The sequence below is a fragment of the Taudactylus pleione genome, unplaced genomic scaffold (genome assembly GCF_031769625.1).
Source record: "Taudactylus pleione unplaced genomic scaffold, aTauple2 ptg000006l, whole genome shotgun sequence".
In the NCBI taxonomy this organism is placed as follows: domain Eukaryota; kingdom Metazoa; phylum Chordata; class Amphibia; order Anura; family Myobatrachidae; genus Taudactylus; species Taudactylus pleione.
Genome location: NW_028284409.1, coordinates 24,600,717 through 24,623,772, shown reverse-complemented (window position 1 = coordinate 24,623,772; position 23,056 = coordinate 24,600,717). Strand labels below are relative to the sequence as shown.

Here is a 23,056-nt window from a genome sequence, read left to right as displayed (position 1 = left end):
GGAATATAGGTTGTAAGCTCCAATGGGGCAGGAACTGATGTGAATGGCCAAATATTCTCTGTAAAGCACTGCTGAATATTTGTACGCTATATAAATAACTGGTAATAATAAGAATAATTATATATATATATATATAAAATGGGCACCCCTCAGATTTGTACAATAGCAATAAATGTGCAATAATAATTTGTAGGAATATTCAATTAAAAATAAATAGTGTTTTTCCTTTTGTAGCAAAACAATTTCAGGATAACTGATAGCGTTGCACTATAAATAAACTCACTCATCTAATTTTAGTAAATCTTATTAGAGATAAAGAGAAGACCTTGTACAGTATCTAAGACACTAGGCTGTCAAACAGGAAAAAAAACCCTTCAATACACTTTACATTTGGACAGAATGTTATACAATAATTCTCCAAACAAATTATCACATAATTGTAAATACAGGATATTGAAAATAACAAACATAATAGCAACACAAAAAATAAATAAATCTAATCAAAATGAATGTGAAATTAGCAAAACAGTGTTTCCAAAAATTATAATAAAGTAGATTTGATCATAACGCGATACCATTTTTTAGTTCTAAACACAGTACAACCAGGGGGAAAGCTGGAATATTACTGTCTCCTCACCAAGAGCCATCCACAGACCTTTCCAACATTATCATCTAAAAGTAAAATCGTGGAGACCATCTTTTTGCAAAGAAATGCAGACAGTAAACTTTTTTCCCCCCAGGTTACTAATAATGTACAGTTGGAATGCCTGCCACTATGACTGATCCCACAATGTGTATATGGGATATTTTCCAGTATTTCCACTACTTGATCCCAAAACTGTAAGCCATCCTCCACAAGGATATTAGAGTCCAGACTCTAGCCTTTATTTCTCTCAACCTACATGGCTCCAACATTAAACAAAGATGACCTCAATCAATCAGCCTTGGATTACGCAATGTAAACTAGAACTACAGGATTGTTACAACATAAATACATTACATATCAGTGGCTCCCAAACTCAGTCCTCAAAGGACCCTAACAGTCCAGGTTTTAAGAATAGCCATGCTTGAGCACAGATGGGTAAATCAATTTTGCTGAGGTACTAATTAAGCCACCTGTGCTTAAGCATGGATACCGTAAAACCTGGACTATTAGGGTGACTAAAGGAACACGTTTTGGTCCCGCGGCATTACATTGTAGAACTCAGCATCCATGCCTACCAGCTTAACCATGAGAATAGAAAACAACCCAAAAGGCTATGTTTTCTAAATTTTATTAATCATGTACAGGTTAGTAATCAAATTAACCCATGTCGTATTACAGTATTCCATGTTTTCACATATGGAAATCTAAAAACACAATCTGACAGGATAAAAGCAGTTAGTTGAGAAAATTTAGGTTAAAATGCTGCAGTGGGAAAGCAAGAATACAATACAATATTATAGGGATTACACTTATTGAATAATAACGTAGCAAACTCTTATTTGTAAGCACAATGGATTGTACCATCTGTTACCTAATGATCAGTATATCCTTATCAACTTTATCACTTTCCCCACACTTTACTTGGTAAGACTTACTACGCTTAATCATAAAGGTTCTAGAGCAGTTATTAAGCAATATTAAGTTTCTTTGGAGCAGTGTATAATTAAAAGTCATACTTGACATTCATTGCTGACAAATATACAGAATATTTAGACTATAAGCTCTTGTGAGCAGGGACTTCTCTCATTTGCATCTCTCTACATGGGGATCGGTCTATAGATCGACAGTAAAAAGGTCAACAATGTCTAGACAGACACCAGATGTTAGACAGTCAATAAGTCGACAGGGACAGAAGGCCAATGAGGACAAAAGGTCGACACATTTAAGGTCGATGTGAAAGAAGGTCGACAGGTACAAATGGTCTACACAAAAAACATGGTCGGCACATGTTTTTTTAGGGTTAGGCACTTACCTTAACGTTTAGGGTTAGGCACCAGGAGGGAGGGTTAGACACTAGAACGAACGGTTAGGGTCAGGCACCTACCCTGACTGTTAGGGTTAGGCACCAAGGGGAGGGTTAGGGTGAAGATTAGGGTTAGAAAAAAATAAAATAAAGTGTTGACCATTATTGACCATGTCAACCTTTAGTGTATCGACCTTTTGTCCCTGGCGACCTGTTGACTGTCTAACATCTGGTGTTTATCTAGATATTGTCGATCTTTTTACTGTCTATCTTTCAATCCACACCCCTCTACATGATTATGTCATTTGTTGAAGTAAAATGTAATTATTCATTCATATATGTTCATTTGTGAACTTGGTAAATTTGTAATTTTGTGTATATATTTTCTATTCCCTATGTTTGGTGCTATGGTTATTATGTATTGTACACTGTTGCTTTCCACTTGGTAAATAAATATATAATAAAACACAAAAGGTAATTTTTGGCAGCAACAAATGTGGTTCATTATTATAAGATTTGCAATTATAAGCAATAAGATTTTCAATGGTTATTATATGAGGGTAGAATAGGTGACGAAAATAATTAGCTCTGGATGGAAACAGCACAGCATAAGTAGTGGCATGACTTTTGTTAGTGGTAAGCTACGATACTGTATTGGGTTAAATAAGATAGAAATCTGTGCTAAATACATTTAAGATTTATGAGAAACAGTTTTGAGCCAAAAAGCTGCTTTGCATTTTTTTTTTTATATTTTCAAAAGCCATGCAATACACGAGTATTTCACTTCATGCAACATGTTACAGTGTACTGAACTCTCTGAAATTCTGCAGATCCATGAAAACAAAGCGGAATGCTTTAGTAGAAACCAGGAGGGTTCTCTTCTGTTTGATAAATAACTGCTACAGATAAGTTTCCATTTTCAGCTTGGAGGGATTTAGGGCTCTATGTATTAACATTATTTTTACTAAAATAAAGTGAAAAAGGGTGTTTTGACACCCTTTTCACATTATTTTAGTTTCACCTACAGTTACTATAGGGCAATTGGAGTAGAATTCGTAAAATTCTACTCCAACCCCTAAGTATCACTTATCATTGTAATGGGAAATGTGATCTGCCTGGTAGTTACTAAATATAAATTGTGAAAAAAAAAACCTAGGGAGGCCCTGCGAAAATAACGCCACCTGGAGGTGGCGTTATCCAGGGTCTCCCCCGGTTACCGGACTCCTGCTCTGCTCTAAAAGGCTGTATTCGCCATGCGAATTCAGTCGGTAATATCACACTACAATCTGCATTACAAATGCGGATTGTAGTAAATAGAGCCCGTAGTGAGGATGTTACAGTCTGGCTGACTTACTAATCAACCTATAGTAAATGTTTTCCGTGTAAATGTATTTAATTAACTGAAATATCCTAAATAGAGTGCCAGTTTGCCTGCTACCAGTCCCTTACAAAATTTCCCATGATAAGATGGATGAATATTTGTTGGTACTGGATAACTTTAAAAGTATGTATTGATTAGCAATAATGTGCTGTCAGCAACCAATCAGATGTCAGTTTTCATTAATCCTGTATTAATACCATAGTCTATTAAAAACTAATTGATGAATGCCTGGCATATGTTACAGTATATTCTTGCTCTTAGAATGATGTTATAAAATAGGCCTTGTGCAGTCTCATATAGAATCAGTACATTGGCTACATCCATTCTGCTCACGATGAAGGATAGAAAGATGTCACATGCAGAATTAAGCTGAAGCAGCTCATAATGGCTGTCCTCAACCTCTCCTCTCATATTAAATGCAGGATTTTTAGAATATCATTGGTAAAAGTCTAATGATGGTGTCAAATAGCTTAAAAAGCTAATGTTTCTTCATAAAGAAAAGCCCAGAATTTATAATCAATGAATTGCTAACAAAGTCAAGGCTAAAGTGATGAGGCACGCTGAATGGACATTTAGGGAGCTAAGGGGTCTATTCACTAAGCCTTGGAGAGAGATAAAGTAGAGAAAGATAAATCCCTGCCAATCAGCTCCTAACAGTCATTTTCAAGCACAGCCTGTAACATGACAGTTAGGAGCTGATTGGCTGGGACTTATCTTTCTCCACGGCTTAGTGAATAGCTTTTGATGGGAAAGAGCACTCTCCATAACCTCAACATGGTTCAATGAAAACTAGGGCTTAAAGGCCCTGAGTTGCATCATGCAAACCAGACTGTGAACACAAAGCTAATACAGTATGTCTTCACAGACAGTTTTTACTATTGAATTTCGAAGAGCCCTCCTGAACTTTTGGGTGAGTAGAAAGCCCTCCCACATTCCACTCAATTCCCAAAAGAATTATTGCATAATGAATAGTGTACAGATAGCCAAGGTCATTCCTCAAACCAGCGATTTGGCTGGCTTCAGTAGCGCTCGGAGATGACACCATCTCCAAGCGTCCACTGTAACGCCGGATGACCCAAGTCCGGTGTAAACAGCTGCACCTGGGAAATAACCTGGGTTCGGCCACCGGTGTGAAAGGGGTAAAACCCGGCTCCGACTCATGCTCAGTGTCCCGGGTTGGAGACGAGTTTTTGGTGGAAAAGGGATATTAAAGAGGTTAGCCTCAGCACAGTAAAGTAATTCTTGTTCTACAATTTACTGTTTGTTTTTTGTTTATTTTATATGGTTTCTGTACACAATGTAGTAAATAAAGCTATGTAAAAAAAATAAAAAATAAAAAATTCCAACAAATATGTAGTGAGATTGTCTGGTGGCTTATAAAGAAATAATATTTCTCCCTTTCAAAACAGTGGGAATCTGGTCCTAGGAAACTTCTCCTTTGGCGAATCTCGGGACTCTGATTCCACCATATGAAGACCTAGCTTCCTTTTTGAATATGACATTTTTATGGAATCAAATCTCCGTAAAAGCATTGGTGACAACCTTATAGGTGGACAGGCCATTAACCTACGGAAAGTATATACTCCAGTGGAAAATACTAAATGTATCAGTAATTTAACAACTCATTACCTAATAAACCTTATTCTGTATGGTAATTGTAAAAAAAATGTTGGGTTTAAAACTCAGAGCTGTATTCAATATGAGCCGAGCCGTGATATATTTTCGCGGCCCGGACTTTCCGCCTACTTCGCCTGTTTGGCAGGCGGAAAAGTATCGCGCGCGTGCACGCTTTACCCCGTATTCAATATGAAAGTACGTGAAAACGGCACCCGGCGAAACAAACAGGCGGAAAGTCCTGTCAGATTTTGGGAAATCAGCCTGACACCCCCCAAAAGATGCTCTGACATGGGGGTTCACTATGATACCCCCCGATTTAGCTTGCTGAAGGTATTTGGAGTTTTAAACGGGCTCAATAGCTGCTAAATAGCGTTTTTCAATACGTGGTGCAGAATAGTATTCAGGAGTATTTTTTTCTGAAAATAACTATTCCCAGCAAATTTGGGTTACTTAAAAATGGGGGTCAGCATATTTAAAATTTGCTAAAGTGTAGTTTTAAAAATCGTGAAAAATCCACCTGCTGCAAGCACCTGCAATCAAAAAAACACTTGGGGACCCACCCCCAGAGTTAACTTTGCACCCCAACTTTTTTTTTGCACCCCCCCTTTTTCAAAGTCATTTTTGGGGGGTCCTTAAGTGTTTTTTAAAAATGTTTTGACACAGTTTACCTTTGGGGGACTGTCTGAAGGCTGCACGGAGGTTCACGCAACGTTGCAACCTGAAACCCCAACTCTGCACTTTTTTCCGCCTGCTATTCATAGTTGAAACTTTTTTGCCTGGTACATTGCATTGACTTTCCGCCTAGGCGGAAAGTCCTTCAAATTGAATACGGGGTAAAACCAAAACCGGCAAAAATGACGTCACCCGCGAAAAAGTTTCACCAAAAACATGCGAAAACGGCTTTTCGCTCCAAATTGAATACGGGCCTCAGTGTGATCTGCACATCCCCGTAAACTATCCATGGCATTATCCAATGATAGTTTTAGGGGGGAATTCAATTAGCCATGATAAGCCAATTTTTTTGTGAAAAACGGCTTATAATGCAAATGTATACATATCATGCAATCCTATCAGCTGCGGTTTTGGCAGGTGCGAGTTTTGACATGCAGTTTTCGCGATGTTTTCACCACCTCCTGAGGAGGTGAAAACTTAGTGCAAATCCCTAGCTCAATGTGAAAATTGCGGGACTTCATTCAGAACCATTGGGACGCCATCCTTACAGACTAATTAGGCAAAAAAAAATATTTTTTAATTAACTTAATTTGGCTAATAATGACAGGTCATGTTTGGGGTTAAAAAATGCAGGATAATGGGTTAATTGATGTAAGACAGGTATATGGGCATACTGTATGAATGGGGCAGGTGTTTTTAAGATTGCAGGTGGGTGTTAGAGGTATAGTTTAAAAAAAAAAAAAAAAACCTTCAAAGTATATGTAAATGAGACAAATATATACTTATGGGCATTTTATGCACCCCAACTTAAAAAGAATATTTCTCTTGCCAAAAAACACCTGCTTTCTATCATTTGTATGATTTAGAAATATGCATATAACAGCCATTTGACACAATTTAAGAACCCCAACTACTTTTATTAGGGCCACTAATACACTTCTATACTGTTATCCTATATCTCTTTGCGTTTCTTTGTGGTACAGGCAGAATTCCCCATTTTCACCTACACTTATCGCAGGAAAATCTGGAGCGCGCATAGACGCAATAAGCAAAATTTGCACGTGAACAATGCAAAAACTTAGCATGCGAAGTTACCACATTATCGCGGCTAAATGAATTCCCCCCTTAGTCTTCTAAATAACATGCCATTAAAGTCAGTCCTTTCACCAAAATGTACACTGCACTGAAAGTGAATTACATTTTTTCCCCCTGAATGTCTTATGCTTCTGGGAATCATAGAATTTGCTGTAACATTGTGCAAGTGAATTGGATGCATGACAGAGAATTTTAGTGTGTACATAGATGTCATTGTGCAATTTAGATCAATACATTAAAATCATACATGCCAACCCTCCCGCATCTTGCGGGAGACTCCAGTTTTTTTTTTAACAAGCCTCCTGCTGCCCTGCAAAACTAATGAAATCTCCCGCATCCCCCACAGTGCAAGTCCGGATGTGACAGGAGCAGGACCTGACAGAAGTATGTACTACTAGCTACTTCCATGTACTATAGGCTGGCCACGCACCGCGGGGTTGTGCGTCGGCCGCCTCGCCCAGCAAGCAGGAGTGCAGAGCCTCCTGTGTCACTGACACTGCGCAGGCAGAGATGAGAGTTCTCTCCTGCTTCAGCGGGGAAAGCAGCAGCTACAGCAGTGGAGTTTTCTCCTTCTCCCCCCTGCCTGAGCAAGGTAAGGAATAGTAAGTAGCAGTGCTCAGGGGGTGTGTGTGTGTGCCCTGTAATGGGAGCTGCGCTGCGGGCAGAGGGATAACCGGGGAGGGACGGCAGGAGAGCAGGATATTGCAGCAATAGCAGCTGAATTAAGGAGGGAGTAGAGGGGGTAACTGCTCCAGGCCACCCGCTATCGGGCCCCCCAGCCTTTGATTTTACAGTTTAGACAGAAGCTAAACATTGAAGAGAGGGAGAACTCAGAGCAGGGGGCGGAGCTACATGGCAGGGGGCGGAGCTACATGGCACCATACATACAAGCAGCATGAGGGACTGAGGAGAGGATCTCTGCAGACAGTGTACACACTACACAGTGTAAGGGAGGGAGACACAGTGTATAAGTGTGTAATTATATGTAAACATGGTTGACAGTATGTATATACTAGTGTGTGACTGTACAGTACATATGTATGTATATTTGTGTGTAACAGTATCAGTGGCGGTTCTAGGGGTGGGCAAGCAGGGCAATTGCCCGGGGCGCTGCAGTCTAAAGGCGCAGCCGAGCTGTCCAATAGACGGCGTCCACCCACACTTGCCAGCCGCCTGAGACCACCGCGGCGGCGCCGCCACTTTCCTCCCATAGTGCAGCACCCCCCCAGCGGCATTCTGGGAGCCCCAGAATGCCATGCGCGGCCTGCAGCCGCGACCACAACACAGCGCGCAGGGGAGACACATCCCACTGCTCTCGTCGGGCACTACAATGTCGGCCTGGCTCGGTCACTCGGTGCGGGCTTCCACTAGACTGTGGCAGCCAGCTGGGCGAGGCATGGAGCGCGGGGTGTACAGATACTGACAAAGAATATTTTGGACCACTGACAGCCACCTGCGGGGACAGACCTGCGTGACAGTGGGCGGCAGTGCAGGTACAGGGAGGGCCTGTCACCTATTGTCACTGCTATCTGTATGCTCTTATGTATTTGTTGTCCCATTGCCAATGCTGCTTATTTCTTCAATGGCTCACACTGGGGCGAGTTACTGTGCGCTGAGCAGGTAATGGATTTCTAATTCTTCGCTCTGCTGAGGCCGCCATGCATAGTGACTGCTCTTAGGACCTTCTACTGTGGGAGAAGGATGCCAAACTGTGGTGGTGCCATATTCCCAAACTGTTTTTTTTTCTGGATGGGGGGGTGGGGGGGGGGGGTTTGGGGGGCGCGCCAAAGGGAACTCTCGCCCTGAGCTCCACAAGGTCTAGAACCGGCCCTGAACAGTATGTATGTGTGTTACTGTGTGTATATGTGTGTGACTGCCTCTCCTCCCCCCCCCCACCCCTATGCCAGAGGTCACCTCACCTTGCAGGAGTCCTTTCTGTTTGCTGTAATTATTCGCCTGCTATCCCCATGTCACACTGCTACACCGGGATACCACTGACAGCCAGCACCCCTTCCCTCACATACCAGGGGTCACCTCACCCAGTAGGAGGCAGTGGTGGCAGCTGTGACTATTATCCTGCTTGTGCCCATGTTACACTTTTACAGCAAAATATACTGGGGACAGCTGCCAGCTCTCTCCTGCAACCCCTATACCCCCCTCCCCACCAATGCTAGGGGTCACCTTATCTTGCAGAAGGCATTGCTGGCACTGTAATCACCCTGCTGGTGTCCCCTTTTACACTGTTACACCAAAATACTACTAAGATCAGCTACCAGCATTCTACTGCCCCTCCCTGTACCTTGCCCATGCTGCTCTTAGTATTACTCATACTTGCCAACGCTAACTGATTGTCAGGGAGACTGAAATAGTAGCAATCTCCCTGTCTCCCTGAAGAGGCTAGTAATCTCCCTGACTGCACCTAACCCCCATTATTTGGGGCCATTTACATTTAGATGTAAACCAATTTTATGACACGCCTCTCAGATGTAGCAGTACACGCCCACTTTACCGCCGTTCTTATAGGTGCTGCTTTCACAATCTCCCTGAAATACTTTTTCAAAAGTAGGCAAGTATGATTAAAATGTGTTGAAAAAGTAAATTAATAAATTATTTATTTTCCTGTTTGGCAATTGAAGTTTAGCTCTAGTGCGATTACCCACATGAACAATACTCTCCTCACATGAAAAAACGCATTGTCACAGTAAAATGCATAATGCTCAAATTTTTTAAAGTACATGCATGTAAACAGTACACTCACATTACAATTGGAAGACTCGTCACAGGCTGGAAAAGAGCCTTCAGCCCATTCTGCTGAATCCTGGGACCCTGGTGTCTTATTCTGCGACTCATATTCCTTCAGCTGAAAAGACGAAGATATTGGCATAGTACTGTGCAGCTACAGCACAACAGGCTACAGGGTACCAGAATTTGCAAGAATACATTTATTCTCTTCCATTTTTTAAATTGTCACTGCTAAACCAAGAAGTGAGGTTACGATGCACTGTTACGTGAGGTTAAGAAGCAGGAAGCAGGGCTTGCCAGCAAAGATTCAAAGAGCATTTTAAATACCGAAGTAGCAATAATTGTTATGAGCCGTGGCCTGTCATGCTTTTATATGCAAGATAGCGGCAGGTACTTAGTAAGTGTAGTAATTTACATGGCTTCACCTACTGATAGGTCAAAAATAACAACAAAGAAAACCTTTACTTCACATTGAATTTTATTGCCATTATTGTTTAGGGTATCCTTTAACTGCAAATATGTCCTCCTTTAAGATTCTTTCGGACCACTTAACACACTATATATATATATATATATATATATATATATATATATATATATATACACACACACACACACACACACACGCACTAGTATGCCCGTGGCAAACATTTTGCCAATTTGAACCCAGAATATATGTGCGGAACATGCTTCGCTAGATAATGACTAGATCATAAGTTAATACGATGGAATCGGGTAATAAAAGTGTGTGAAACATAGCCGGCTAAGCCACGCCCTTTTATGGTTGTCAGGGATTTGTTTATTGTAACATTTTGCCAATTTGTAAGTGCGATAATATATTTGGCCATGGACTCTGAAGCAACATGGACCATTGCCAGGTGAGCCCCTATAGATACAAATGATAATGCACTGTTTCTCCGCCTCACCGTCTCTGAGCCTCCCACCAATCAGCGGCTGCTGGCAGCTCTCGTGGAAAGCAGAGAAAAGAGGCGTTGCTTTCGAGGCGCAAACCCGGTGCTGATTGGCTTGGAGATTCGAGCCCGGAATCGACGTGTTGGAGAAAGTAGGTGGGGGAAGAGCACCCCCATATGGCAGCAGCCTCACGTGTTGTGTCATCTGCGCGCCCTCCCTGATTACGCAGCCAAGTTAGCCAATCAGGAGAACTGATTGGCTTGGCAGAACATAAACAGTGTCCACACATGGCTAGGGCGCAGAGTCCATGTGAAAGCACAGACCACCAGTATTGCGTGGGAACAGCAAGCGGCGGTGGTCACCCCTATCCCGTTTCCCCTGGGTCACTATGCCGGCTCTGTTTTCTGGTAATTTTCAGGTTAGCTATAACAAAGCATTTATTATGGTTTTTGTCTATTTTTTTTTTTCATCAAATTTTACACAGTTTTATTTTAAACTCTGTGATATATTGCCGATTGAAATCCGTCGCAAAAGAATCACATTAACATCTTAATTAGTCTATGAGATGTTCAAATTCAAAGAATGTTCCGGACAAATGGACTAAGCGAGTTATATATATATATATTTTTTTAGGTATTTCAAACTAGTCTTCTTATACTGTATGAATACTGAGTGACCACGGCAGATAATACAGTGCGCATGCGCTGGTTGACCCGCCACTTATATTAAAAGTAAAAAAGTAAAAGTAAAGTAAAAGTGTGGCACAAGAATGTGTCAGTCTCTTTCTAAAGTGCGAATAGTTAAAGGAGGACACATCTGTAGTCAGTTTATAGTTTACTGTGTAGCAGAATAAAAAAAATTAACACATCCTTGTATCAAATGCACACATCCACTCAAAAACAAAGACTATGTTATAAGTTAATAATTTAATCATTTGGAGTTTAAATCTCTAGGTACGGTACAAAGTAATTTCAGCATACATTTCCCAACAGAACATTTTTATGACTGGTTACATATCAGTAATATCACAATAATGCTATAATTACAGAAATAGTGGGGACAAATATTTAAAGTCAGTGTTCTCCACAGGCTGTTTTCTGCGGGCGCATCGCTCGGCAGAAACAGCCTGCCGCCTGGTACTTTTCCCCGCCGACCCCCGCTGTGAAACACTGGCCTCTGAAGTGACTGGAGGCTAAAGAAGCCTCTGATCGCTTCAGAGGCCAGCGTTCCCAGCGATGCACTGCGCGGGTGACGGCATGACGTCACCCGCGACGTGAGGAGCCTGGCCCGCGCGCCTGCTGGATCTAGTAAGATCCAGTCAGCGCGAGGCAGCAGGAACGGCGAGCGTCCAGCAAGTAAAGGTAAGTGCTGGGGCCGGGGGCCAGGACCAGTCTGGGGGCACTGCATAAGGGACACTATTAAACCTGGGGGCACTGCATAAGGGGCCAGCCTGGGAGCACTGCATAAGGGGCCAGCCTGGGAGCACTGCATAAGGGGCCAGCCTGGGGGCACTACATAAGGGACACTATTAAACCTGGGGGCACTGCATAAGGGGCCAGCCTGGGGGCACTACATAAGGGACACTATTAAACCTGGGGGCACTGCATAAGGGGCCAGCCTGGGGGCACTGCATAAGGGGCCAGTCTGGGAGCACTGCATAAGGGGCCAGTCTGGGAGCACTACATAGGGCCATTACTTCAGCCAGGGGGCAATGCATGAGAGGCCAGTGTGGGGCCACTGCATAAGGGGCCAGTCTGGGGGAACTATTTAAGCCTGGGGGCACTACATAAGGGACTAGTCTGGGGGCACTACATAGGGGCATTACTTCAGCCAGGGGGCAATGCATAAGGGCAAAGTTAAACTACAGGGGGCAATGCATAAAAAGGAAAACTACAGGGGGCACTGTATAATGGGCACTTTTGACTGAGAGCCAGTGGGGGAGCCGCCTGAGACCTGTCGGGCTGGATTGGTAAGAGAGATACCCCTTTTCAGCACATAATTGCGAAGGCCCCCACTCGGCTACTTTTGGATGCCACCCGGCTGGAAAAAAATTCTGGGGAGAACACTGAAAGTATTATCAAATCAGAGATGTAATTAATAGGAAAGAAGGCCTTAACTTATGAATCATATCTCGAATCCTTCTGTAACTACTGCTTGTCCTTTGCCAACTTATTGATTCAGTAAAGTTCTCAAAAGCTGTAACTCCTTCACAGAAAGCCAGCCTAATTCTATGGTTCAGTCCAAAGATGGCTGCACTATATTTTTACATGACATTGAAAAAAAATCGGACCATTTACAAGCATACATTTCAATTTAGAAAAAAGTAATAAAAAATAATAATTATTGTAAGAACACAATCCTACCCTTGCGAGTGCCTCCTCAATGGTGATCATTTTCTCTTTTACCATCATCATAAGCTGGATCCGCTCCTCGTCACTCATTGTGATCTCACTGGCCACATAGCCAACATCCTCCCCTAGACAAAAAAACACACCAAATAATAGGAATCAAATGTATAAAAGAAACCATATTCTAGCCTTCTGTTGGCATAAGAACCTGAACAATGTTGCTTTGAGTAACCGCCAGGTACTGAAAATAACGTAAAAAGTGCCACCTTCTACACCAAGGCCTTCTTCATTCTGTACGACAGTGATTTAAAACCATTAATTCAAGCTTCCTCATTGTATCTGAATTTAAAAAAACTGAAATGTATCAATTCCAGAAACAGTTCTTGGAATTTCCTAATAGGAAATACCAAAAAGTGCAGTGGAATCAGATAAAACTAATAAAGGACAACTAAAGAAGTTATGCTCTGCTGTACACATGTGCATCCGGAAAGTATTCACAGCGCTTCACTTTTTCCACATTTTGTTATGTTACAGCCTCATTCCAAAATGGAATCAATTATTTTTTGTCCTTAAAATTCTACACACAATACCCCATAATGACAACGTGTAAAAGTTTTTTTTGAGATTTTTGCAAATGTAATAATCAAAAAAAAAAAACTAAGAAATCACATGTACTTATGGGGGGCTCTTGGCCCAGGTTGCTGGCACCAGTATTGACCCCCCCACCTGCTGCAGCTTACACACATGCAAAACAGCAGGTTGGAAATATGGGTCTGGCCCCGCCCCCACTCCTGCGCTTGGTTTCTCCCTTTATTTTCATCAAAAGTTGTGCCAGCAGCCATTCCCAAACCCATTCCTGGGCCTGCAATTTTTTGCCCCTTCATACACACAGGCGCGGGTACATTTTCACCAGCAATTCACGTCCGCCCCAGGCAGTTTTGTCCCTGTGCCCCAACAGGTTCAGTTTATTCCTGGGCAGCACTCAGGCCAACAGCCGGTGTGCCAGCCCCCCTTCCACAAGCCCCACCCCTTCCACCAACCCCAGCGCATCCTTCACTGGCACAGCCCCCATTAAACCCCCCGCCGCAGAGCGCCTCACCGGCGCCCGTTACTATATGCGCACCTTCAGCTAAGGGGCCTAATGCAAGCGTGTCAAGCCCACAGGTTTCTTTGGTGCAGCCGTTGGTGTCCGCATTGACTGTCGGTTATGTCGTAACGGAGGATCGATTCCATCGTGGCAAAGCGCGGTGGGCGCACCGCACAATGAGGGACAAGCTTCTACCTCCAAGGATGCAACTGCGATCCCGTCAACGTCTGGATCAGGTGAGATGAGCTTGGCAGTACCTTTCATTGCACTGTTATCACATTCGGATGACTCTTCTGATTCATCAAGTTCGGGGGAGAGGCCGCGCAAGCTAATGAAATATTTTGTGCAAAAGATGAAGGGTACAGGTAAAAGTCCTAAAAGAGCAGGTAGTGTAACGGCATTTAACAACGCCCAGTGTAACAAAGGGACTAGCAGCCACTACAGGCACGTCTGCATGCTTTGTGGGGGTAGTCACATAGCAAAGGACTGCAGTCATCCCGGGAGTCACGCAGCAGGAAAGGGGGTTCAGCGAACGGGTTCTAAATAAAGCTGTGTCTCCAATTAAAGTTGAGGTGTTAGAGCGTTGGTTGAGGCGTTATCCTCTAAAGGAGGAAGCGGCCTTCCTGTTACAAGGTTTTAAAGAGGGTTTAAATTTACCGTTGGTTCGTCCGGTCTTCATTGGGGCTAGAAGAAATTTAAAGTCAGCTATGGATTTTCCAGAGGTTGTCACAGGATGATCTTTGCATCTCACCGCTAGGCGTGGTACCAAAGAAGGAGCAAGGAAAATTCAGGTTGATACAACACTTGTCTTACCCAGAAGGAGGGTCTATAAATGACACTTTGAATCCAGCCGATTGTAGTGTCACCTACCAGTCATTCGAGAATGCACTTGGTATTGTGCGGGATTTTGTGAAAGGGGCTTTGTTGGCAAAAAATTATATCCAGTCTGCTATCAGGTTGCTTCCGTTACATCCTGGGTCATTCAATTATATGGGTTTTAAGGTAGATGGTTCATTTTATGTAGACAAGTGCCTACCTATAGGCTGTTTTATTTCTTGTTCCTTTGAGTGTTTTAGCTCTTTTTTACAGTGGTGTATTCAAGCAGGTACTGGCTAGTCACTCATTACCTTGACGATTTTCTTTTGATAGAGCCGGCTGACAGCGCTATTCGTAGTGAGCTGTTTTCAGTCCAAGCATTTTTTGGGCCAATGGGATTTCCCATTGCGCACAAAAAGACAGAGGGGCCGGTTAGCAAGTTGTCTTATCTGGGTATTGAAAATTACACTGATTTGGGTTTGTGTAGACTCCCCTGTGAGAAGGTGCAGAAGATTAGTGAGTTGTTATTAAGTTTTGTTTCAGCTAAGAAGATCTCTTTAAAAGAGCTGCAGTCACTGCTAGGTTTACTCAATTTTGCTTGTCGTGTAATTCCTATGGGTAAGGTTTTTTGGTTGCAGGCTGGAGCGAGCTTCCGCGGGCGTCAAGAAAGCTCACCATATGATTTGCCTTTCGGTAGACATGAAGAAGGACTTAAGGGTCTGGTTGGGATTCCTTCAAGAATTTAATGGGGTCAGTATCTGGCTCGCTGTGTCTGTGGCCAATCGCGAACTGCAGTTGTTCACAGAATGAATGGCAGGTTTTCTGGTGAGGACGGAGGCGGGTAAGGATCTGCATGTCAGTATGTCTGAGTTTGTATGGCAAAGGCATGAGAGTGGGCGTTCGAAGGCTTCTATGTCAAGCGCTTTGGCTGGCATATCCTATTTTTCACGTATGAACAGTTTGATTGATCCTACAAAGTAATTTATTATTGCAAAAGCGCTGAGAGGTTGGGCGAGGGAGCAGGCGACTTTGGGTGATTCATGTAGGCCAATAGATGTAGGTACGTTGAAGGATTTAGTTTTGGTAGTCTCAGGCATAGCTAAGGGTGGTTTTTTGAAGCTGTTTTGTTCAGTCTGTCGTTCACGCTGGCATTTTTTGTCGCTTTACTGGTTGGGGAGTTAGTAGCAGAAAATAAAAAATTAGCCAACACAGGGTTGCTAATGAGTAATGTTGTGTTTAAGGCCAGTTTAATTTTGTTAAAAATACAGAAATCAAAAACAGATCAGCTGAGCGCGGGGCGTTGGATTTCTGTCCCCTCGTATCCTGAGCCGAGCATCTGCCCAGTAACCCTAGCTAACCAGTATAACCAACGGCGTCCTAAAGAAGAGGCTCAATGGCTTATCCATGAAGATCTTTCCCCTCTATCTAAGTTCCAGTTTACTAGTGTGTTCAACAGATGTCGGATACCTTTGGGCATACCAATTGAGGAATATGGTACCCATTCGTTTAGGATTGGGGCAGCCACTTGCGCAGCAGCATCAGGTTATTCCACGGAGGCAATCAAGCAATTAGGTAGATGGAAGTCTTCGGCTTACAGGGGTTATATAAGGGGTGACAAATTACAGAAATAGTTGAGCTCCTTGCGAGTTTGTTCTCTGGGAAACCCAGTGCCTTATGCTACCCGCCACTAGGGGGGATTGGAGTTCTTTTCACTTTTGCCCTCAAAAAGTCATAAGAGGTTTTGTGTCGTTCACCTCCATCTGGGTCGCCCAAACAACTCAGTTTTCCCCCCTGTTTTTGGTTCTTGGTTAGAGTTTTTATTAAGAGTTTTTATTATTCATTTAATTAATGCTTAAGTTATTAAATTATTCTCCATCACAGGATTTTTGAGGAAAGATTGCCGGGTGTGGATTGTTGGGCATTCTTTCGTGTACTGGGCTAGTAGGCATCAATGCACCAGCTTAGTCCCTTTTAAGGTCCGTTGGATTGGGTTGAGAGGTTTTAGGTGGAGCGGCCTTTTGGACCTTCTTTGGCAGTTTGGGAGCAAGTGGGGGACCCCTGAATGTCTAGTCGTGCACTTAGGCGGTAATGACCTTCGCATATGTAAAGGAGTTGAACTGATAATCACCATTAAGCGGGATTTCAGGTTGATATCTGAACGCTAGCCACAGGTTAATCTTTGTTGGTCTGAAATGATTCCAAGGAGGTTTTGGCGGGGCACCCAAGGTGGGTCAGCCCTAGACAGAGTTAGGAGAAAGCTGTATGCTGCAGTGTCTAAGTTAGTGGTTGGTTTAGACGGGCGTATTATCAAGCACCCCCGTCTTCACTATGAGGCAGCGCATATATACAGGCCGTATGGAGTGCACCTCACTAACGAAGGTTTAGAGTTTTTTGTCTCAGATATCCTGGCTTCGTTGGAGTAGTTTGGATGGGGCTAGGTTTTGCTTTGGTGGCGTTACATGGCCAAATTTTGTCCACGTTGTTGGCGAAAGCGGTGCTCCTCGGCGGCTCAATTTAGCGCAGCAGAGCTTGGCTAGCATTCCCCCTTTGAGAGAGGCAAGTTGGTTACTACTTTAGGGGAGAACCAGGTCTTCATCCTAGGGAGAGACCAGCACTGTGCTAGTTAAGGGGAGGTGGTACTACCCAGGATGGCTAGCGCACGGGGTGGAAAAACTCCACCCCATTTTGGTAAAGCAAACAATTATTTACGAGCTGTAGACCGAGGTAGCACTGCTTTTTCACCACCAGGACTAATTCATTCAATTCTAATTTGATAGAAATACATTTGGCTGTGACCTTTTTTCCAATTCTATACAGTTGTCTGTGTCTTATTTATTAGTTAAGTTAAGCTTAAGAGTGGTGTTTAAAATAATAAAACTATGGGTGACTTAAAATATTCGAATGCTTGAACAAGCTTGAGAAGCTGTAAGCACACTTTTTTATTTGGTACAGTACTAGTTAGAGCTGGTTTTTGTTGATAGTTTATAATTGGTAGAGGTCAGTTGCCAATCATTATTGGCACTGGTATATCAAGGCTGTGGGAGGAGTCAACTTCCTCTTTCCAGTTTGTGTTCCCACCCACCCACCATATTGAGAGATTGTTTTGTACCAATATGTATTCGTTGAAATATTATGTTCTTTTTTTCCAGCAGGTCAGACGCAGCAGGCGGAAAGCAGTGCTCCTCGGCGGCTCAATTTAGCGCAGCAGAGCTTGGCTAGCATTCCCCCTTTGAGAGAGGCGAGTCGGTTACTACTTTAGGGGAGAACCAGGTCTTCATCCTAGGGAGGGAGCAGCACTGTGCTAGTTAAGGGGAGGTGGTACTACCCAGGATGGCTTGCGCACGGGGTGGAAAAACTCCACCCCAATTTGCCACCAGGACTAATTAATTAATTCAATTCTAATGTGATATAAATACATTTGGCTGTGACCTAATTCCATTTCTATACAGTTGTCTGTGTCTTATTTATTAGTTAAGTTAAGCTTAAGAGTGGAGTTTAAAATAATAAAACTATGGGTGACTTAATAAACAAGTGTATGAGCATGCCTATCCTTATATAGTTACGTTGTGAGTAAGTGTTACTGTTACAGTGCTTCTATGTCCAAGATCTGATGAAATACTGACAGCAGCCACTGTAATGTCACGTTCTAGCCCACTGTGAGCTGCAGTTTGACAAGGTGTACAAAGTAATGGAAATCCAAATTGTTTCATGGGGTCAAACAAATTAATTAGCAATATGTATGTACAGTATGTATGTAGCGGTTGCCATCATCACTTATTTGTATGACACTACAGATTCAGTAATGCCTAACATAAGTGACATATAACAGTAAGTATAATACAGGTATGTGAGTACAGATAAGCAGAATAATAAATGCATATATGTAATTAACAAATCAGTTGGTGTTCTGAAACAATTCAGCATCAGACATAACTGATATACAATCTGCTAGACTGTGACAGCTAAAGAAAGTGAATGCTTTGCTCAAGAGCTGCAGAAATGTATAAGATGTTCCTCTATTGCACACTTATCCTCTTTCTCAGCCTCTGTGCATTGCTTACAGATGACACATGCTCTTAGTGATTTTACTGGGCGCTGCTTCCATCTACTGGAGAAAATACTCAGCACTGCCAGCGAGACACTTCTGTCTACAAACAGAAAGGGAACACTATACAGCTTTCAAAATAAATGGATATTGAAACAGAAATATAATTCTGCATGATGGAGTCAATATCATAAAAAGGAATAAAAAAAACTAACTGCCTGGATTAAAGAAAAAGGAAGCAGTGAAGACACAGCTCCAGCATCTCAATAATAGGACATTATTTCATTGTGTGGATGGGCAGGATTTTACTCTGAGGGCCTACTGGGATACTGTACAGAATAAAGGGCTGCATTGTCTACTTCTCCCCATCTGCTCTGTCTCTTAGAATTGCATCACCAAACTTGTCTGGTATAACCCCACATACAACAAGCATCAGAAACAGACCCTCTCTGTCACTGAACAACTAGCCTAAAGCGAATGCACTGATAATTCCCCATGCATTTGCCTTTGTCTGATCTGTATCGAAAAGAAGACATGAAACTGTGTGATCAAACATGCACACTCCCCCTAAAAGATCTCTTACTGCATTGTTTGGGTCAGCAACACACACCAGGGTGCTTAGTTACAGTTGTATTGATGCCTAAGCACATTTTCTAAATGTCTCAACAAAATTAATGCAGACAAGCTCATTGCATGTTTTTATTACAATATTTGCTATATAGCAAATACAGAAAATGGGTTCGGTATGTATAGTCGACATGGTCCTAATGTTGTCAGCACTGATGAAATGTTGATATGCTTAGAATGTTGACAAAACAATGGGTCATGGCATCCGACGATCACTTACTTTTGGTGGTGCAGCGGTGTCTTCTGGGTCCAGCGGTGTCAGGTGATGCTCGGTGATGTTATATAGATCCAGCAGTTCAGGTAGTGAATACACTAACCCCGATCCCTAACCCTCCTCTCGCAGCATAACCCCAAGATGCCCTTACCCAGCCTAACCCTAATGTCAACATTTCACATATTAACATTATGCAGAAGTTGACATGTTGACATTTCAACAATATTGACATCATTCTGGTGTTAACATTATGACTGTCAACATGTTGAATGTCGACATAGTAACTGCATTCCAATAAAACTACTACAAATTTAAGTCCCTAAAACATAAATGGTGCCATATATTAAGCACAGATATTCAAGAGGGGTTGGGTATGAAATACCGGCATCCCAATGCTCGGTATCCCAACAGGGGTCCAGTAAGTATGGTAACTCTCCCCCCTTGCCCACTTAGAATCGGTATGTAATGCCGGCTGTAAGGATGCCTCCTGTCAAAATACCGACAACGGCATCCCGATGGTTGGTATCCCTAACTCTCCTCACCCGCACCAAAACCTAACCCCTCTGCACTGCCTAAACCTAACACTCCCCCTCAGCGGCTAACGATAAGGGTGCACTGAACTTAACCTCGTTCGAGCTGCCGTCCTTCTGGATTTCGGCGTCGGGATTAATATAGGCGTCAGTATTTCAACGCCTATCTTAAGTCCCGTGTCTGACTTTCAGTGTCGGGATTCAGACCGGTGGCATGCCGTCTGCCGGTCTGATAACTACATCCTGTCCCCATAACCCTCTGTTGCTGTATTCTAATCCTAACCCCCTCCCCCCATCCTACCCTCCCCGTTAGTGCCTAAACCTAACCCTCCCCCCTTAGTGCCTAACCCTAACCCACCCCCCCCCTGGGGTGCCTAACCCTAACCTCCCACCTGTAGCCTATCCTTAACCACCCCCCGTGACACCTAAACCTAAGCCTCCCCCCCACGCACAGCTAAGACCAGAATGCCGGCTGTCGGGATTACGGCGTTGGCATCTCCACTACTGTCGGGATTCCGGCGCCAGTCTTCTGGCCAGCATAGGGGATTCCATGCCGGGATTTCGAGAGTCGGCATCCCGACTGCAGGCATAGTAACTACATCCCATTCAAGAGAACTATCAGACAAATGTAAAATGCTGTTCCAGAGAAAATGTGTGCGCAAGGATCCCACTTTGAAACAGCCAATCTCTTGGACCCCTTGTCCCTCATCTGCTTCAAAATGGCTCATTTCAGTCTGAAGCAAAGATGTCAAACGATAAACCCAAATGTTCTTGTGGCTGTTGTGTTTTATGATAATGTGTAAACACTACCAATGACATCATGCCAAACACCCCGATGATATCAGATCGCACCCTAACGCCAGGCATCACTGCCATACAGGAGAGTTTTGGTAATGGGATTGTGGGATAGTGGCTTTCTGCTTGCATTGTTTAGTTTGCGAACACCTTTGGAGAAGCTGCTTGAAGTAGAATAACAAAAACAATATTTAAATTAAAATACAGGTTTAACTACCTTTTGAAGATTGTCGCATTATTCCCTTTTGACTCTTGCGGAAATTCTGCCAAAAATGCTTATTTTTCTTCTTCCAGTCAATTTTTCCTAAAGTAACCAAAATATAAATCATTATAAGCAGTATTCCATATTGTAGATTGCACGAAGGCACGGGCCCACATTTCAAGTGCTATTATAAAGGTGATGGATGTCATCGTTACATCTAATATCCTTAGTAATTTATTGGAGGGGAGTACATTATTCCTTCTAAAACACAGGTCTTCTCCATAAATAGCAATTATAAGAAATAACAGATTTGGTAATTATAATTGGGAGCTGTTCACCTATCAGATGAAGAGGGGAGGGGCCTTATTTTTTTTCCTATCATCTTCATATACTGGTCACTGCAGGGCCGCAACTAGGGGGGGCTAAGGGTGCATGTGCACCGGGTGCCGGATCTGAGGGGGTGATGAGATGAAAGTCTCTCCAGACAAGGAAGCAGTGCAGTGTGCGCAGGACACAGACAGAGCGGCATGACGGCCACTGCCGTGACCAGGATGATGAGCGCGCTGAGGGCTATTGGTGGCTCTTCCTCAGCAGCACGAAGGTGATATGCGGGATGTGAGCGGGTGATGTGGGGCCTCGAATGCACCGGCATATCTAGAGTCTCTGCAGCCCCCGTGGTGGCTTGGGGGCGGCGCCGAATGAGGGCTGCACCGGCCTCATTGAAGTGGAGAGTGCAGCACTATTGACTGCGCTGCACTGGAGTAACTGTCATGGCGGACCGCGGGATCCGGTGAATCACCGGGCGGGGGTGATACAGGGCTGGATAGCGGCTGCTCCGCTCCTGGCTGTGTGATCTGTTCAGCGAGAGCTGAGCTGCCATGAGGTGAGGACTGCAGGGACAGGCAGGCGGTGCTGGGCACATGAAGGGAAAGAGAGGCGGCTGGTAGAGAAAAATACGGGGTGGTAGGGATAAGACAGGACAAGGGGGAGCGAGATGGCAAGACGGCAGAAGAGAGGAGGGGAGAAAAAACTTCTGGGCACAAGCTAATGCCCACTGCCTTGGCAAGTGAAAGGTCCTCAAAACTAGTATAGTAATATTTGCTAAAGAAGGTGCTTATAAGGTAGAAAACAATATGCTAAATATATAACATTAGGCTGGTCGGTGTTCCCTATAGTTTTGTCCTACACAATATGATTAGTGTTCACCTTTGTAAATTGCAATAAGTCGTTCCATTCTCAATTTTTCATGCAACCACATGCATATCATACTGCTTAAAACTGTAGCTTCCTCAAACTTTACATTTTCATGGTCGATATCATATCATGTGTGAGTGTGCATTAAAACTTGCTCCCGAAGACATTTTAAACATCATCACCTGAGAGGGAGGGCTCCAAATTACTGTCTTGCCCCGGGTGACAAAAGTCCTAGTTTCGGCCCTGGTCACTGATTCATAGCAGCTACAGAGACCACAAAACAAGTAGTGACAGGTGAAAGTCCACTGCTCACAGGTTACAGCAACAAAAGCAAGGTTGCACTTTAATATTGTCACTTAACACAAAAATGTGTTATGTATTATTATAAATAGCAATCAAGTCCCAATGGAACTGTGTCTGGTCTTCACAGTGATCACATTGTGGCCATTATATTTTTCATGCCTCCTTAAAATTGTAATAGATTATATGATGGTCATGACTGGATAAGGGGATCAATATAATTAATGAGTTAACTTTTTGTGATTGCAACGTTCATCATCCAAAACATTATTTATCCACTATTTATTAAAATTACTGTGGCTGCTCTTTGCTAAATCCCTTCAGCAAATCTGTGCAAAGTACGGATAGTGGCAGTCTGTGTAGGGAAATGTGTAAAACTCTGTATAAAGTCGAAAACATATGAATGCAATACATGATAAATTAGTGAGAGAGAAATAACAGACTGATATCAACAGGAAGTTTAGCAAACAAAGTTTCAGGGGAAAATGGCACCTTTACTCCTACAGCTGCACTCTGTCTGAACGGCAGGA

At 43.2% G+C, this 23,056-nt stretch overlaps 1 protein-coding gene across 3 annotated transcripts in view; it reads right to left on the bottom strand.

The window, feature by feature from the left end:
• The window catches only part of SASH1 (SAM and SH3 domain containing 1), a 272,900-nt gene that overhangs the window by 77,445 nt on the left and 172,399 nt on the right, over window positions 1–23,056 (bottom strand). For all 3 annotated transcript variants that reach the window (XM_088455529.1, XM_088455389.1, XM_088455448.1), the window contains exons 6-8: window positions 21,048–21,134; window positions 12,732–12,844; window positions 9,473–9,574 (exon numbers count right to left, since the gene is read on the bottom strand). In XM_088455529.1, coding sequence (XP_088311655.1) covers window positions 9,473–9,574; window positions 12,732–12,844; window positions 21,048–21,134 — 302 coding nt within the window. The remainder of the gene's footprint in view (window positions 1–9,472; window positions 9,575–12,731; window positions 12,845–21,047; window positions 21,135–23,056) is intronic.